Genomic DNA, 17895 nt, shown 5'->3' with positions numbered 1-17895 from the left:
ACAAAAAGGAACAGACCAGAGACATCAGCATAGACACCCACTGAAAATACAATAATAAATACTCTGCATGGCTGATCCTAATCCCCAGGTTTGAATTTTGCAACAGTTGTGAAATAGAGCCATATTCTCCTGAAGGATGCACTATCTTCTAAAGTAGTTCTGCTAAGACATACAAGATCCAGAGTAACCTTCTGTACACCTAGATGATGTACAAAGCTCAGGCAGAAAGTTTGGCTTTCTAAGTGGTTACCCATGCTTGGCAAATTCCTTGCAACAAACAACAGCAAAAAAATCCTCTAGGGGAGTCAGAGATCACCCAAGCTCTTGAAAGGCAGTATACTTAACAGGCATTCACCAGAATTCCTCCCTCAAAGCAAAAATCTCACTTGTCAAAAAATAACTGCATTCCTGAGAGTCACTGAAGAACAGAACCTCACAGAAAGGGACCTGCTTTCAACATGAAGTGAATGCAACTGCTTTTCAAAACAGTTTCCTACTCAGTCTCAAGACTTATCTCTGCCATAAAGTGCCTTTGCCTTCACAGCAAGGCAAGTACAGCAATTCAAGAAGGCACATTTTGAAATCATCAATCAACAAAATTTCATGAGAATCAGAGTCTCCTGTAGAACTTCGCTCTAAAAAGTTTATGGACATTCTTGAGTATTTCAGTATTTTTGAATTTGAAATTCCACCTCTAAAAACATATGCAATGCTGACTCACTCTTTGCTTTGGTTTCTCACGTTAATATTTCTTGGTGCTTCTCTAGCAAGAGTACATATTTTACCTCTTAAATATTAAGTGCTGGCAATTCCTAACATTCTTCCAGGAAATTTGAGAATATTACATGATGCCCATTCCTTCAGAAGAAGATCTTAAATATTCTCACTGGCTATGTTACTACCGCATGAAAAAAGAGTTTAAAAATACTCCCCTCTCCAACAGCTTATAGAGAAGCTGGAAGAGGGAGATGTGAGAGGGGTGAAAACAAAAACCACACTGCTGAATGTTTGGGAAGATGATACAATAGCAAACAGCCAGGGTTTGATACTCTCTAATAATCCCATAAGAGCAGGAGTCATGCCACAGTGGTAAACAGAAGTGTTCAGAACTCTTATTACCAAACATGTGAATACCACAGGCAAGGTGAGAAGCTGAGATTGCTGCAGACTTCATGAGCAGAATTCAAAGCAGTGTGTTTGTGCCAGAAGTAGAATGTTTAACTATTACTATTCAGAGTGCTGAAGAGGATTAATCATGAACAAAAGATGATGACAACAACATCACATTCAATCCAGAAAATCAAAGGCAACATTTTGACTCCTTCGGTGGCTAAAAGTTCTGAGGTAGACTGAAACCAGTGCTTGTTGAGGTATCATTCTTATTTCTACACCAGACGTTTGCAACACAGTAAAACAGTTGATGCTATCTTGGATATCTACATTGTTTTCTTGACTTTACCTGGGTAACTGCTGAATGAGACACGGCTGGTGCTGGTGTTCGGATCAACTATATTGAAGTTCCAGTGCTTATATATTCTCAGTGTGGCTGCATATGTAAACCAGCTAGAATGAGCAAAATATATATTCTCATATCCAGGTAGAACCTGAAAAACAGAAGCAGAAAGATTAATCATTTCAGACCCTACTATACTCTGCATGTTTTGTACTTGATAGAAGCTGGGAAAAAAACTTGTTTTAAAACGTTTGATGGATTGTATTGTTCAAGAAGGAGCAGAATCTTGTGCTTCTAACTGTGTACTTAACAACAAATTTCTGAAACCTCTGGAAGTAATTCTTGCCCATGTGTTGTTTCCAACTGATCGGTTGTTACTTTTCAAAATGAAATAGTTTAGGACTTTCTGGGGCACCTGCATCACATGGTATATTTTGTTTCCCCATTTTCCTCTTTAATACTTGTATTTACACATTCAGATCAGCTCTCTGTGAACATACCCAGGATTAATTCAGAACATGCCATTTCTATGAAAAGGCCACTGGGTGACTTTAAAATACCAAAAAAAATGCAAGTAAATTCATATTGAAAAGGTAAATATAGGTACTAATAGTACATCTTTTCAAAGTATTTTCCTGGCCCTAATATTTATTGTTAGCTCTAAAGCCTCTTGATCTAGGCAAATGCTTGAATTAATGCTTCTTAATTTAAGGTGAATATTGTTGGCTTAGGATACACAGAACCTCCATATGCTGACTAGATTCCTGATAATTTTAACTGATACATTTGCCTCCATGATGTATCAGACACATCTTAAAAGCTTTTTTCTGTCATCACTCCCATTGGACAGCCATTTCAGAGTATCACTGTTACCACTCCTAAAACATCAGCCACTTGCACCCATTAGTTCTTCTTCTAGCACTGTCCTTTAGTTTAAGTGATCCTCCCTTCCTCCCTGTGTATTTGCCCACAACATCCCCTTTCAGACTTAACTTGACCAAGTGAAACAAGTTAGTCTCTTCCAGTCTTCTCTCCATGACAGTTCCCCATTCCCTAATAACTCTAATAGATTTTCATTGTCAATCTCTGTGGTTTTGGCTTGGTTTGGTTTCTTTCCTGCCCTGAACAAAAAGTGAGAAAAACGGCACCCAGAATCCTGCAGAGGCACAAATGAAAACTGCAAAAAAAAAAGTCACCTTGATTGACAGAATGTCTCTTTATGCACAGGCAACATAAACAGCAAAGTCTCCAGAAGTGCAGACTCCTGACACTGCAAATTAAGAGTCATGGGAGATGAAATTCTTGTTGCTCACCTTGATGAGTGCAGAGCAGTGCCCCATATCCCACTGGTATTTCCCATGGCTGCCTGAGTCCACGTTGCATTGTCCACTCCGTGAAGAATACTCAAATAATGCAGGAATGAGGTCCAACAGGTCTCCAACTGCATTCAGAAACTGGACATCAAAGATGCTCAGTGGCTGAGGAAAGAGAGAAAAAAGTCCACAAAAAGCATGTTCAGGCAGAGAAGCATCAAGACAATCTCAGCTATTAATCTTTTTCATTTGCTCTCAAAGGAAGCTCTTACATGGCCTATGAAATATCTGCTCACAAGGCCTAGGTGATCAAACTCAGTGTGGCATTAGGCACTTAGGTATCTTTAAGGATCTTGCCCTTGTAGTGGAATCACCAATGCTTACATTTTTTAGGAGAAAAAAAAAAAAAAGAGGGGGGGAAAAAATTAAAAAAGCGCTAACAGTAACTTAAGAAAGTTTTGTGTGTCTTTGCAAACAGCATGCCAGTCAGCCTGCTGTTAGTGTTACATTGGAGTAATTGTAAGATCTAATTTGTTTTCTTTATCTACAAGCCTTTGAAGAGCCTCACATTAACAAGAACTCCTGGGAGTTTTGGGATTTTTATTAAGGCTGCAATTTAAGACATGCTTGAGATTGAGAAGGAAACAAATGAGGGAAGCAAGATATGTTAACAAAACTAATCAAGTATGGAACTAGCTGGCTAAAGGAAGCCAAGTCAAAGGCACTCCACTACCTGCTTTCAAAAACCCCTTATGGTTGAAGTTAGCCAGGGTTAACAGCTCATTGAGCAACATGCTCTTCAGTACTTTTTTAAAATTTGCCTCTTCAAAAATGACTGAACAGTAGTCTAACCTCAATCTTCAAAGACCATTTTCTAAATCTCTCCTGTTCTTGTTTGAACCATGCCTTTAGTTAAGCCAAGGCTTAAGAAAAAGAAGTCAGAACACACATCACTGTAGGACTATAAATAGTAATGTTAGAATGGGACATAACATATAGCAATAAAATCCATGGCTTGCAGTATAAATCACTATTATTAATCCATAAAGCTGACCTCTCTATAAATCCCAATAAAGGGGAGACAAGGACTTGGAAAAAATAAAGAGCACCAAATCTATTTACTTTTTTATTCAGAAGGCTGAATTCTGTGGTATCTATCCATCTGCTACTCTGGCAGAGGGAATAACCAACAGGCGAACCAAAAACGATGGAAGCTCTAGTCCATATATCCCAGAGGAAGGAATTACACCATCCCACAATGCTTCTCAAGACAAGTGACAGATACAAGAGTGGGCCACAACTAAAATCATGCATTGCAGAAGGCCATAAAAGCAGCTATAGCTTGAGGAAGAAATCCAAAGCAAACTTTCCTATCTTATATTGCTTTAACTCACTAAGGACCCAAACAGGAAGTACCAAAGGGCACAACTGTTAAATGTCAAGAGATGTACCCTTGGATAGATTTAAGCAGCTCAGTGGTATTCATTATTTACCAACAAGTTCCAACACCTGTTCTGTCGCTGGAATTCATATACAGAGACTTGGCACTGTTTCAGCACAGTTTTCCCCCATTCAGCTGCACTTAAAGGTCTGCAAGCCCATCACAAAAAGAGAAGCAGCAGTTTTCCAGTGTCCAGTTTACAGAGGCATTACTGGACAGTACCACCAGGAGGGCAGCAAACAGGATTCCTGATAAGAATGCTCAGCTACCCCTGAGACATTTTAATTGTACTTGTCATCCATCCAATACTGCTCCATACTCTCCTCCATAAAACCCGTCTTCATTCCAACATCTATAGGTAGCCACACTGATACTGCTGCACCATCACATTTGACTGTATACTTTTCAGAAGTTTCAAATTTTTGTGCTATCTTCCAGTTACTTCAAGTGAAAAATTTATATTTAATTTTAATTAACTAATACTAGGGAATCCACTCAAGTTAGACCAAAGGTATCAAGCAAGGAAACTATCAGAACTATATGCACAAAAAGGTGGCCAGACAGCAGCAAGAAAGACCTACTCAAATAAGGAAGCAAAGTTACATAAAAATTCCTAGCACTCCACTGGGTGAGATTAGGCTGCCAGCTCCCAAAGACAGATGGAATATCAGACAAGTAAATGTGGAATTAGGTTGTTAAGTACCCACTAGGGTTTTCATTCCCCTTCTGCAGGGCAAGTCATTTGTTCCAGTTTATTTCCAAGAACTCATTGCTCTTCTTGGATAAACCTAGTTTTGTGTTTAAGGTTGTCTGATGCTCAGTGACACCTCACAAGCACAGATATTCTCCAGAGTCTCAGTAAAACAATGCATTCAAACAGAGTGTCTGCGATGCAAGCCAAATCTAAGAATTTCAAGAGCAGCCTGAGGCATCTTCCACAAGGTTGACAGCCCCAGTTTGGGAATTATTACAGCCGATCTCCAGAATATATGGAAAAGTCTTCTCCATGAAGAGTTAATCATGGTCCACCAACAAGAATTAGACCAAAAATTATGTATCATAAGAAGAGAATAATATAGGACACACTGAAATATTTTTGAATCATCTCCCATTTCATACAGCAATGCCAAGAAAACTCCCTGCATGCATGGTTTATATCATGAAAAAGACTAAATGAATGAGCTAAATTGACAAGAGGAAAAAGTCCATTTGCTAGAATGTGTGACTCCTGCTCTAGGGTAGAATCCCGAATAGCATGAGTTATATTAACTGCAAGGAAAAATGAACTTATGACAGCAGATACAGAAGAATCAAGCTTAAAGACTTTTCTTCATGGGACATTAAAACAGAAAAGTTATTCTGAAACAATTTTTTTTTCCAGCAACCTCCCCATGCATGACCACTCTCAGTACAAAATGAGGAAGTACACATAGAGAACTGTCCTAGAATTATGGTACTACTTAAAACTCTGTCACCTCCTTATTCAAGAGTAATTTCCCTGTGTAGACAAGCCCAAGATTAATCACAGCGTTGGTAGAGCATTAGGCAGATGAAAAGGCTTAATGTTCTTTGAGTGCCCCTCCTTCAGAAATTGTCTCTACAAAGGGGTTGGGTTTGTTTACTGGATATAAAATGTTGCTAAACCAGATGGAATATTGTCACACTCTAACATGAAAATGCATCCAGATTTTTACATCATTCTTAATGATACCTGTAAATATCAAGCTCAACATCCAGAAGTTTACAATATACGTTGCTTTCATGCAGGGCTTTATGGAAGCACCCATCTAAAACATCCCTGCAGGAAACCAGACTTCAAGCAATTAAAAAAAAATTTAAAAATTTAAAGCATTTTAATTTATAGAGCAATTAATTTATAGATTAATTGATATGTTTCTAAGTTCAGAGAAACAAAACATTTGTTTCTACATATACAAATTAAACATATGTACTAGCACTACTACCAAAAAGTTCAGATTCTGAAACAATTTTCTTTCTGTAGTAAGGCCCACTTATTTGTGGCAGACACAATGGCTCTACTATGTTCAAGTGAAGTGGAACTGAAATTTAGGGCACAAAAAGGAAAACAGAACATGAGTGGATCTGCATGCACACAATCCAGCTCTCCTAAAGCACTGTGTAAATGTGGCACAGTTTCAAGCTGCCACGCATCACACAGGACAATGGAAGTCAGATATTTTCATTTGTTTTCCTCAAGTGAGTGCGTGTCAAATAGCCCACCAAATTTAAAATTTCAACCACTTGCAAGTTTGGCAGGGTATATGTAGTGCTGACAGTAAACACCTCACATATGACTCATGTAAAATCAACTACGGATACAGTTTGCTTCCATTTTTCTGCAAATGGAACAATTTTGTTCAACTTTGCCCAGTGTTGAAGTCCACAGACTTGACTTAGCAAACAGTCTCTCTTCTTCATCTCTTGACCTGCCCTTGTTAATCAACAAACTTCTCAGTGTCCAGAAGAGCACTTTGTCTATGTACAAGCATTCATCCTGGGGGGGAATGCAACAACTTTTAAATCTACCCCATCATCTCTTTCTTTTCCTTATGTCTCTGATTGTCTGGGAGTTAGAAGAAAAAGGAAGGCTTCTCAGCATTTCTTCTGAACATGAAAAATAATCACGTAATTATCAGTTGCTTTTAAAATAATGCAGTTTTTCCTATTCAAAATTATAACATGAGACAACAAAATACAGCCTGTTGCGTGTGAGGCTTTGGTTCAGTTTGGGGTTTTTTTATTTGGTGGGTTGGTTGTTGGTTTGGTTATTTTTTTTTTGAGGGGGAGAGATTAAAATAAATAAACAAATAAACAAATACGCACACCACACAATCCCCACACAAGATATTCCCAATATTTCTCATTTCATTGCAAACTACTAATCATTTTAGATGAAAATATAAACTTGTTTCCAAGTACAATAATCCTAACACAATACACATATTGAAAGGATTCTTTTTTTTTACTTAAACAGAAGTAGTATCTACCAAGGGAAAGAAGGAAGAGAAGACCCTCAAAACACTATGGAAAACACCCAATTGGAATGAGATTTGCTTCTAAAAACATGCAGAATTTGTTGTGGGGGCTTACAGTGACAAATTTATTTAATTTTTTTTTTCAGGTGAGAAATGAGTAATGGAAATAGAAGATACTTGTTGATGCAGTTGTTGTCCAAAAAAAAATCAAAACAACATTGGATGAATTGTACAATTGAAAGTATAATACCTAGAAATAAGAAAAAAAATCACCTATTAGATGTATTTATTTGCCAAACATTCTACTTACTAACAATATAAATGATTAAATAGAAGGACCTTTTTAACGTACTTGTATGTACTTTGAAGGCAAAGTTGAAAACATCCTCTTTGGAGGGCAGTGTTCTTTAATCACAAGAAATACAGAAGGTATTGTTGGTCTTCTCAGATGTTTTGGTTTTGTTTGGTTAGTTTAGTTTGGTTTTTGAAGTGCCAGCAGCTCACAGAAGCTGGGTTGAATCTCAGACAAGTGGATGTGTCAAAGCTAGAATACTGCATCTGTGCCTGGTTTTATTGCCCACGAAAACTCAGACCAAAAATCTGGAAGATCTTTTTTTCCTGAAGTGCACCCTAGCAGAAGTGAATATGTACACAAAAAACACCACTGTAGCTGACTTTCCCAGAAGTATTTAAAAACATCTCATAGAAAACCAAACATCTAGGTGCAAGAACAGCCACCCAAACTCAAGGAGGCTGGTGCTACCCTACCAGCTCTGGCAGTCAGAGGAGCCTGTAGCCCCAACACAAGTGAGAAATACACACACAGGGAACAGTTTTGCTTTGAATAAAAAGATACAGATCTCAACATAGGTGATAATGCCCACAGGTAAAATTGTGAACAGAAGGATAAATAAAACCCACCAACCACCCCAGACACATTTGGAAAAATAAAAAAAATGTTATCTAGTGAATATAATTCAAGAACAGAGGACACAAGCATTCCAGACATTTCTGAATGTTCACTAAATGCACCATTCCTATACAGGCATGCTGATCAGATCTCTGAAAGGAGGATGAAAATTAGTCACTTCAGCAGTCAGTGCCTTTTAGTATCAAATATGCAGTTAAATAATTATCACTGAATAAACACTGCAGCTGGACATACCTTGTAACAAAGAAATAACTGACAAGCTAACACTTTGCATTCCCCTCACCAATCTAAAGGATTCTGAAGCAGTCCAAAAAAAAAAAAAAAAAAAAAAAATGCTCCTCAGATACAGGTGCTATGAAAGGGAATCAATCAGGGAGTGCCCACCAGGCACTTCATGCCCACATGATACTTAGGCAAACCAGGATGGGTCTTTCCATCCTTATGAACAGTCTTCTCTTAGTCTGAACTGATTCCCCATTTATGAGAGCCCTAGAGCAAGTTCCACACGAGAGATGCACATTTTACTAAGACCCAAATGTTTATTTTTTAGCACTCTCAACTTCTCTAAATTCTTTGTATGGTTAAACCAAGACAAAAGAGGTCAACTACAATTACTCAAGTCCTCCCTCTCACACTAAGTAACCTATTAGATATTAGACTTAAAGAAAGCCTTGTAATTATGATAGTTCAGCTGGAGTTAAAGAAGCTCTGCTGTTGCACAAAAGCTAATGACCCAGAACACAATTCTAATTGAATTAAAAAAAAAAAAAATAGAAAAAAAAAAGGCAAGAACACACACAAAAAAGCACAGCCTATCCCATTTGGCTTGCCACAGCACTGAGCATATATTTTGTAATGGGATACTTAGAAGACATTTAGCAGTATTTAACATACTCCAAAATAGAGAGTCTTTCAGGATTTGAAATCTGATACTGGGAAATAAGAACAAAAGCTTTAATACATTCCCTATATGCTGATTCATGCTGTTGCAGCTACTCTTTATACCTAGAGGGTCATTTGCTCAATAACAATTCTAAAGTGATGACAGCAAGCACTTTTGAAGTGTCTGTCCTTCCAACATTCACACATGAATAAAAAAAGCCACCCCCAAACTATTCAGCACATCAGCGCCCAGGGTTCCAAGTCCAGTGCAAAGGATCTCAGATAGCATGACCCAAATGCTCATTCACATTATCTGCATTACACAGCCACCAAAATTTTTGTGGAATAGCATGCAGAATGGGCACTCGCCACTAATTTTTTAAGTACCAGATTCTTTCTCCCATCTTTTCCTCTGACATCCCATCCCAAGCTACTGAAGAAGAGATGCAGTAATCTTACTGTTTGCTTGTGTAGTTTAGCCCACTCAAGGGCTCCCATGTACAGACCATCCAACTGTGCAATAATATAGCCAGCATGCCTCCAAAAGGGGTCATCCTTATTATTTCTGATTTGTCGTCTTGTCCATTGATCTTGTTTCCTGCAGAGGGACAAACAGGTTGGGGTTTTCTTGTTCATGTTTCAGACTATAACTGATAATGCAGGAAAGGGACAAATGTATTTTGACTCAGATGATCTAACCTTCCTAGTGTTTTGAGGCAAATCATGCTTTGGAAATCCTGCATACATAAACGTTTCATCCTCTGGGTGTAAATGTTCAGATCCATGCAACATATCCTATAGTAGTGAGCCTCTACCAGATTTTAGTAACAAAGAAAGAGCTGGACTCCATCTCTGTAGGGGACTCTGCTACACCAAATCTAGCATCACCTTATAATCAATAAAGGGAAACATGCATTTGATAGGTCAAATGAACCATTCTCTTTTAAATGCCTATTTAAGGACAAAAGAGACTGACCATCGAAGAGCCTATTTCCCTCACGTAGGTACAAGCAATGAAGGTTTTCTGCTGAAACACTGCCAAAGAAACACTACTATCTTCTTCTGAGGAAAAGGTGGGAGGCCAAACAGAGCCATCCCACATGCCAAATCCAAGCAAAAGGTTATTAGCTACCAACCCAAGCTTAGAGCATGAGGCAAACTGAACTGATCCTAGAGGAAGAGCAGCCAACATTACAAGGATTTGCCCCTTAGCTGTGCAAAAAGGGTCACAGAAGTACCACAGGTCTTAGACTAGACCAGACTCTGGCCTCTTCCATCCTCTTTTATCCAGCCAGCCAGCCAGCATTATGGACAGGAGTTTAAAAAAAAAAAAAAAAAAAAAAAAAAGAACCTGGGTGGGAAAGAAAGTCTTCCAGTAGTATATGGGTGATAAAACCAGCCAGATTTAGCTTTCTTGATGTAACATGATGAAAGAGTATGTCAGAGGAAACAGGGGTATGGTCAAAGCACTCGGGACAATGCAGAAGCCCATATTGCAAAACTACTACAAAGTAGAGAAGCAATGCAGGATCCCAGAATATAGGCAATAACAAGATTATAACAATGCCACCTAGTATTGCCTCCCTCATCCAACAGTGCATCTTGGGGGATACAGCTGCTGTGCTGAGTCATTCTGGAAAAGAACTCCTACACATTGATATGGCAGCTAACCCCTTTTTTCTCACATGGACAACAGCAAAAATAAAGCAAGAGAGCACCAAGATATTTCTCTCTCTTCTTTTTGGATAAGCTAAAACCAACTTCATATATGTGCATAAATAACAGAATAAGTACAGTATCTAACTTCTTGCAGAAAGCACAAGACAACGGAAAGATGGAAAAAACAGTTCCCAGAAATGACAAAAGTTTCACATAAGTTTTTGTAATAGAAGAAAACGTAAGTCTAAGGACATTTAAATAACTGGTAATCACAGCTGAGTTTCCCAGTACCTGGCCTGGTGCTTCTCCGACTTGCAGTTTCCCACCAGGGTAGCTGTATTATTTGAGTAGAATTACTTTTGATTTATACAGCTGAAGAGAAAAAGGAATCAGGACTTTTGTGATTAGAACAGAATTTACGTCAGCACAGAATAAACAAAATGCTAGCCTAACAGAAGAAGGAAAAGATACACAATGCTAAAAATATTAAGGTGCTAAGAGACCATATTGTTCAATGTGGCATTCAAGATACCAACTTCTTAAAAAAGGATTTTGACTAGAATGACCTTCAGAATTCATTGGCATTATCCAAACCCTCTGTAGCAATGGTTTTAAACATTTCTTTGAAAGAATCATAATTAGCAAAGGCTATGCCCCTCTAAATGTATATATTTAGAATGTCTGTCATACTAATGGTATTCAATCGGAGGGAAAGGAATCATATGTTTTCTTTAGCCCAATAAGGAAGAGAATTTAAAAACCCCTTCAAAATTCTATCATCCTCCAACCCCAAATCTTGAGTAATTTCTTTTCTCATAACTAAATACGTACGCCATAAAATTCTGAACTCCACTTCGAACTGTGGGATTCTTAATTAACTGCGGATACATATTTGCAGCATGGTCATACATGTGCCTGAAAGAACAAGAGTAGCAGAAGTTATTCTTTTGTGTCTTCCCACCCTTCTGGTCAATGCTTTTGATAGACAAACAACACAGTCTGCAAAGTAAGCGCTTTGAAATCACAGAAATTACTTCAGTGTGTGACAAACAGCAAAGGTGACATAAATGGTTTGTTGAAATTTAACTTAAAATAAGTGACCTTGCTAATACCTGCTCAAACTGATATACAGTGGAAAGATAAACGAGAATGAGATTGAACTACTTCATAGCAAAACACTGATGAAAAGCACAAGAGAAATACTTTATTGGAGAACTATTCTATTCGGAACCTAAAAAGACCACAGAGGTGAGGAGAATATAATTTGCTGGTTAAGTTATGAGAGAATTCCAGCCTAATAAAACCAGCAGGTTCTACTTACTATTAGCCATATTTTTTCCTAATTAAGTGAAGTATCTCTTTTAAAATATATAGAAGTTGACTCTACATGCTCCCACAGAAACAACCACTCATGCCAGCTCTAAACAGATTCAGCTTTATCGAGATCAAAATTACTGTAATTTTTTTTTGGCACTGAATTTGATTAGCTGGTTCATCCCCATTAAGTAACAGAAACAACAATTGTAAGGGGTTTTTTGGTTGGTCGGGGATTTTTTTGTTTGTTTTGTTGAAGTCTTGAAATCTAAAAGATAAAATCAACTGCCAAAAATTGCTCAGGAGCCCAAAAGTTAAAATAATCTTTCCAGATTATGTAAAATGTAATCATCTGATTCAAGCCAAAACAGAACTTCAATGCTTCTTAATTTGCGTCAAACACCAATATTTTTTCCACCTCAGAATAAAATTTCAATAAAACCAAACAAATACACACACAAAAAAGAAAAAAAAAAAAAAAAGAAAAGAAAAAAAAAGAAAACAAAAAACAAACAAACAAACAAACAAAAAACCAACAAAAAAACCCCAAACAAAATAGAGGAGAAGGGAGGAATATTTAGAGTTCTACATGGAAATGAGCAGAAAACAATTTTGCTGAGGTCTGGAGTTGATAGAACTACAGTAATCACAGTAAAATTAGCTCCTGACAAGGGCTGAGAGAAAGAAAACAGAACTGAGGAACAGATACCAGCCTCAAGGAAAGCACACACCAGCAGGACAGAATTCCCTGCACTAAAACTCATAAGGGCAACTTCCTTTAGGAGGGATGCAGGCAGGAGCTCTTGCCAGTTTTCCTCAGGGCATAGTTAGAGAATACAGACAGAACCGACTTAATGGTTGGCTGGTGAATAGAAAATCATCCACTGATCCTCTCCCCTCTCTTTCTGTCCCTTACCCCATTCCCAGCTGTTTCAGTACTTGATTGCATAACCTTGCTGCTTCTCATCTCATCTCAGGTACCATTCTAACTACCAAATCTAATTGTCTGCTTACATTCAAGCAAAACACAAACGCAGCAAAGAAAGTCAGAATTATTCTTCCGGCAGTTTGCAGTTTGAATAAGGTTGTCACACAGGCAGATAAGCAGCGTAACTGGTACGTGAGGGCAGCTGTCTATTGTGTTAGGATATGAGCTGATGCATGAAAGGGCATGACCAGTTCTAGGGCTGATATTAGATGGAGAAACTGAAGCTGTGGAGGGAGGTGCTGGGGCAAAAAAGGAGAGCATTCAGCAGCTTCATACCATAATCTCTCATGAAACTGCAGCTAGAGAGCCAGATTTTAGTGTTAGCATTTCCCATGTCCCATGTAACACAAGAATACCTGCCAGAACTATACCCTGCTTCTTGAAGAGGAAAAGAACATTGCTGGTAGATCAATATTCTCCAGCCCTTCAGTCACGGAGAACTTGGCAAATAAAAATCCCAAGTAGTTTTAGGAAGGAAATGACAGTGTAACATATTCCACCCTGCAAGTCAGAGTTCTCGAGGCACTAGAGAAGAGGGGCAAATAACATGAGACAGTCGATCTGACAGATGGTCCTCTGGAGATGAAGATCAGATGAGGAGGATAAAAGCAGTCAGGATATTACTCTAAACTCTGCCTAGGCCAGTACAGATGGTCGGGCTTCCAGGCTCAACCATCAGCTCTACTCTTTTCATTTTGCACTCAAAGGTTACACAACACAAAGCAGATTTTACACTAGAAGTACCCTTGGGCTGTGATGACTGAATTTATTTTCCTTTTTTTTTTTAAACCCAAGGTTGTTGAGAATTTTGCCCCCAGTTGATGATTTTTTTTTTTGTTTAACAAAGCTTCTGTGTGCATGGATTGCATGTTTTGTAAGGGTATTATCCTCTGAAGTAAATTGGATCATTATGCTAAGGTAAGGTTTTGCAGCTGTATCTAAGGCCAAATACAAGGCCATTAAAAGCTGGGACAAGAATTCAAAGTCTAAAAGCAGCAAAGCAGAGTCCTGCTTCTCCACATTAGAGAGGAAGATGACAGGACTCAGGTCAGCTGAGGTTGTATCAGAAAAGAGTACAATTAATGCTTTAAATACTGCTCTTAGGCACCTGGCATGCCCCAATTGGAACTGATTAAAAGTATGTGCTTAATGGATTTGGATGTGCTCTGCCATTGCCCAAGTAACGCCTCATTAACACTTCTCTGTTTGTAATGGGAGAAGATAATTCATACCCAAGAAAACCATCTTTGGCTGGATGATAGGACCAGGCCTGACAGAGACATAAGAGGCTAGGGATAAAACCAAATTACTAGATCTCCAGACACTAGAATTAGATGTATCCAACCCCTAACTATATGTTTCCAAAATACACAACTACTACCTGAATCAGATGCCAACACTAGAAATAAGACAAATGCCCCAGGAAAGGCTTGTGTTTCTACCCTCACCAGGAAGTGGGTCTGACTAGCTTAGCTATTCCTATTTCTACCACAGACTTCTATAGCTAGGGCTGAGAGTAATTCTTCCCCAGAAATACAACAGTCCCAGCATGTTTCATGTTTTGATTTTACGTTTTAAATCTGATTGTCTTTCACTCTGCTTATGTTCCTACTAAGGACCAAGCATACATTTTTAAGGGACACTCTGTCACTCTTCTGCTTACCTAGCTGTGGCTAGAAACCCTCCTTTATGCCCCAAGTGTAATGCAAGAACTGAGCTGCCTGAGAATTCCTGAAGGTCTCCAAATTGAAGACACCGTCAAGCTGGAGCTGCTGCTCACCAGAGAGCTTCTGTAGGAACCTGTACTTCAACCTGGGATCAGGCATGCAGCATATCCTTCCTATTAATGCATCCCATCAGAGCTCTTCCTGGTACAACTTCAGGGTTTCTGCAAAGAGCCACCCTGGGTCATTTTTGCTTCATGGAGTCATTACCACAAATGGACATAAGACAGCAGGAGACCTTGGAGTTGTTCAGGCTACAGGTAACAATGTGCTAGAAGGCACCTCAATTACCAGGCATGCCTGATGTTTTCACATTGGAGGGATGTTCCTGACCTACCCATGGGGGTGCTTGTACAGGCTATTTTGACTTCAACAGAGTGACACAAGTCTTCACTCTGGTAGCTAAGTGGTTGCTCATGCATATAAAGCCTTAAGCCACAGTTAAAAACATTGTTCCTTGTAGTTACCCAGTCCTAGGGTTGATCTGTGTGCAGCTACTGTGGGCACTGATGTGTACAAAAGCAAAATGGGGAATTTTTAGAGACACCTTCTCACAAGAGAAATCATGACTGTGCCAGAGAGCTTCCCTGAAGACAGGCTGAATGGGTCAGAATCTCTGTTCCTGATGGGAATAGAGATACAGACTGGGAAAGACTGTTTCCCACATTTTACTTCAGAGGACTTGTGTAACTGTCCCAAAGAATATCTGCCGGCCTATTAATTAGGATTCTGTGAATCTCTAGGCAAGATGAAGATAGAGAAATGAAGCCCTGAGAGCTATCTTAACATCTGCAAACTTAGTGAGTTCTCATGACTCCCGTGGTTCACAAAAGTGCAAACACACTGTTTAAGAGGATTCATTAGCTTGCAGCTTGATGAATAATAATAATAAAAAACAAACACACAAAAACAACAAAAAAACCAAAAAAACAAGGTCATGCAGCTAAAAGCTGAAGTAGGAAGTTCTCCGTATTCTCAAGGGTCAAGGGAGTACATCACTAATTCACCTCTGCTCCTGCTGGATCATTTTCAATAGGTATTTTTTGCTTCACGAGAAGCTCTCTTTATCTAAAACAGCTTTACAAGACTATACACAAAAACCTTGTATCTATAACCCCAGTGAAAAGCATGCAGTCAGGATTTCTCAGTTGATTTCCTAAAAAAGTTTCCTGAGAAAAGAAAGGCTTTGGCTACTTCTGTCTTTGCATCCTAACCCACTCTCCCACTTAAACACCTTTAAAGTGGCTGAATTTCCCACTTACCTGAAAAGCCAAAGTTTTGAGCCTCATTATTCCATATTGAAACAAACCCTCATCTTCTCTTCCACAGACTTTAAGATCTCTGTTCATTACTCTTTCTGCTATATTCACTTCTCTAGAAATGGTCACTACTACTACTGTGTTGGAGCTGGCAATCTTACTATAACCAGTAGTGTTAGGAGCCAATCTCAGTGAGCACATGAGCTGGAGAAGGCAAAAGCCTTGAAAAGAACCTGTGAGTACCTTCACTTCTGTGAATATTCCATTAACACCCACGGGAAAAAGAAGGTTGAAAAACTTCCTCCCCAAAACCTAAACATAGACTAAGACATCAGATAAAATCCCTGAAGACACTGTTTCACATTCAAACTATGCTTGAAGGAACAGGCATATACTTAGGTTTGTTTAAAAGGCAGCCTCGAAGACTTAAAAATCTGCTGTAGAGGCAGAAGTGGAACAGGGTGTGGGCTGCTGCTAGTAGAACATCACTTGCCATCTGATTGGGCTTATCATGGATTTAATTCTCGACATAGGATGTCAAAGTTTAAGCTTAACCACTTAGATGTGAGTAGACCTAGGTAAAGCCTTAAAGAAAATCTGTTAAGCAATATAAAGTTTTAACAATAGCATCCCCCAAGTTCATATATAGCTTATATAAACTAACTGAATAGTGCCTAACAATAACTTCTCGTGACAAATAATCTAACATACATCCAGAAGTCTAATTTACTTAGGTTTCTTTCCTGACAAGAGTACAGGCTGTACACTCAGAACACTGGGATTCCTTTGTTCTTTCCCTCAGAAGGTTCTGTTATTGACAAGTATTACTTCAGTGGATTTCCTTCATGCCATTCAGAGATACAGCTGCCTCTCCAGTGAGGTCTATTAGAGATTCACACTAGCTTATCACATGATTAGGGAACAATCTACAAAACTTAACTAATCTTAAAATGTCTTACTAGTTAAATTAATATAATCTTTTCCAGCAGCCATATCTGACAGTTGTTCAACAGACAACTTTCACCTTCTGGCCTGTTCAGTGCAGTCTGTGGGCATTTGTTTCAGTAGTCTGGAAGTAAGACCAGCAAAGCCAAATTTATGTCACCACAGCCAATGCAAGCACCTTCTAACTATTCCCCAGGAATGCATCAGAATTTGGGAATTTTTCTTTTCCTGTTACTAAGCTGTCATATTCTTAACTATATCACCAGTTATATCCTACCAGTTATAATGTCACAGTGCCATTCTGCCTTCTACTGAAGGAAAGAATAGGGTTTGGGGTTACTTTTCTGTTTGGTTGTTGTTTGGGATTTTAGATTATTTTGGTTTGTTTTGTTTTTTTTTTAGGAAAAAACTGCTCTGGATTGATACCAAATACAAATTCTGTCAGTTTTCATAGACCTGCATCGTGGGAGAGCTATAATCCCCCATCTTATTTCCAAAGGCCTTTCAGTATGCCAACACTTCCAGACACACACCAAATTTGCCTTCAGGCCTGTATCATAATTTTTTTTTAATTTGTCCAAGGGAGACTAAGTTCCTCACACTTTGAAGTAACATTATCTTCTCCCCAGCAGTTTTTGGACAGTGTTCACCGAGAAAGGTCCTCATGGAATCCCTACAGCCCTTGCTAGCAACACTTCTCTCTGCTCTCTATTGTCTCATCTGCTGTTGCTCAGTCACTTAACTATAGGCTGGGGAAATAACTACTCTTTCTGCTGCCCCTTTTGTAATTATTTACAACATAGGTCTTAAACACTTCCTTACGCATACACTATTTTGTGATTACTTTATTTAATGAGTAATAGAGATGAAGTCCTCAGCTATCTCACCAAGGTGTCAGGAGAGCCTGCAGGATGAGAAGGAGGGGGGCACATCATGATCCCATAATGAGAAAGGTACACTTCATACCTGCTACTGATTAAAATAACAGCA

At 38.7% G+C, this 17895-nt stretch overlaps 1 protein-coding gene across 1 annotated transcript in view; it reads right to left on the bottom strand.

Annotated features, from left to right (window-relative positions):
* The window catches only part of PLBD1 (phospholipase B domain containing 1), a 42246-nt gene that overhangs the window by 13742 nt on the left and 10609 nt on the right, over window positions 1-17895 (bottom strand). Inside the window, exons 3-6 of the mRNA XM_071732785.1 lie at window positions 11507-11590; window positions 9476-9614; window positions 2767-2931; window positions 1460-1604 (exon numbers count right to left, since the gene is read on the bottom strand). Coding sequence (XP_071588886.1) covers window positions 1460-1604; window positions 2767-2931; window positions 9476-9614; window positions 11507-11590 — 533 coding nt within the window. The remainder of the gene's footprint in view (window positions 1-1459; window positions 1605-2766; window positions 2932-9475; window positions 9615-11506; window positions 11591-17895) is intronic.

This window comes from Heliangelus exortis, chromosome 1, assembly GCF_036169615.1.
Source record: "Heliangelus exortis chromosome 1, bHelExo1.hap1, whole genome shotgun sequence".
Taxonomy (NCBI): domain Eukaryota; kingdom Metazoa; phylum Chordata; class Aves; order Apodiformes; family Trochilidae; genus Heliangelus; species Heliangelus exortis.
The sequence above is the reverse complement of the archived record's forward strand: the minus strand, read 5'-3'. Positions and strand labels throughout refer to the sequence as shown.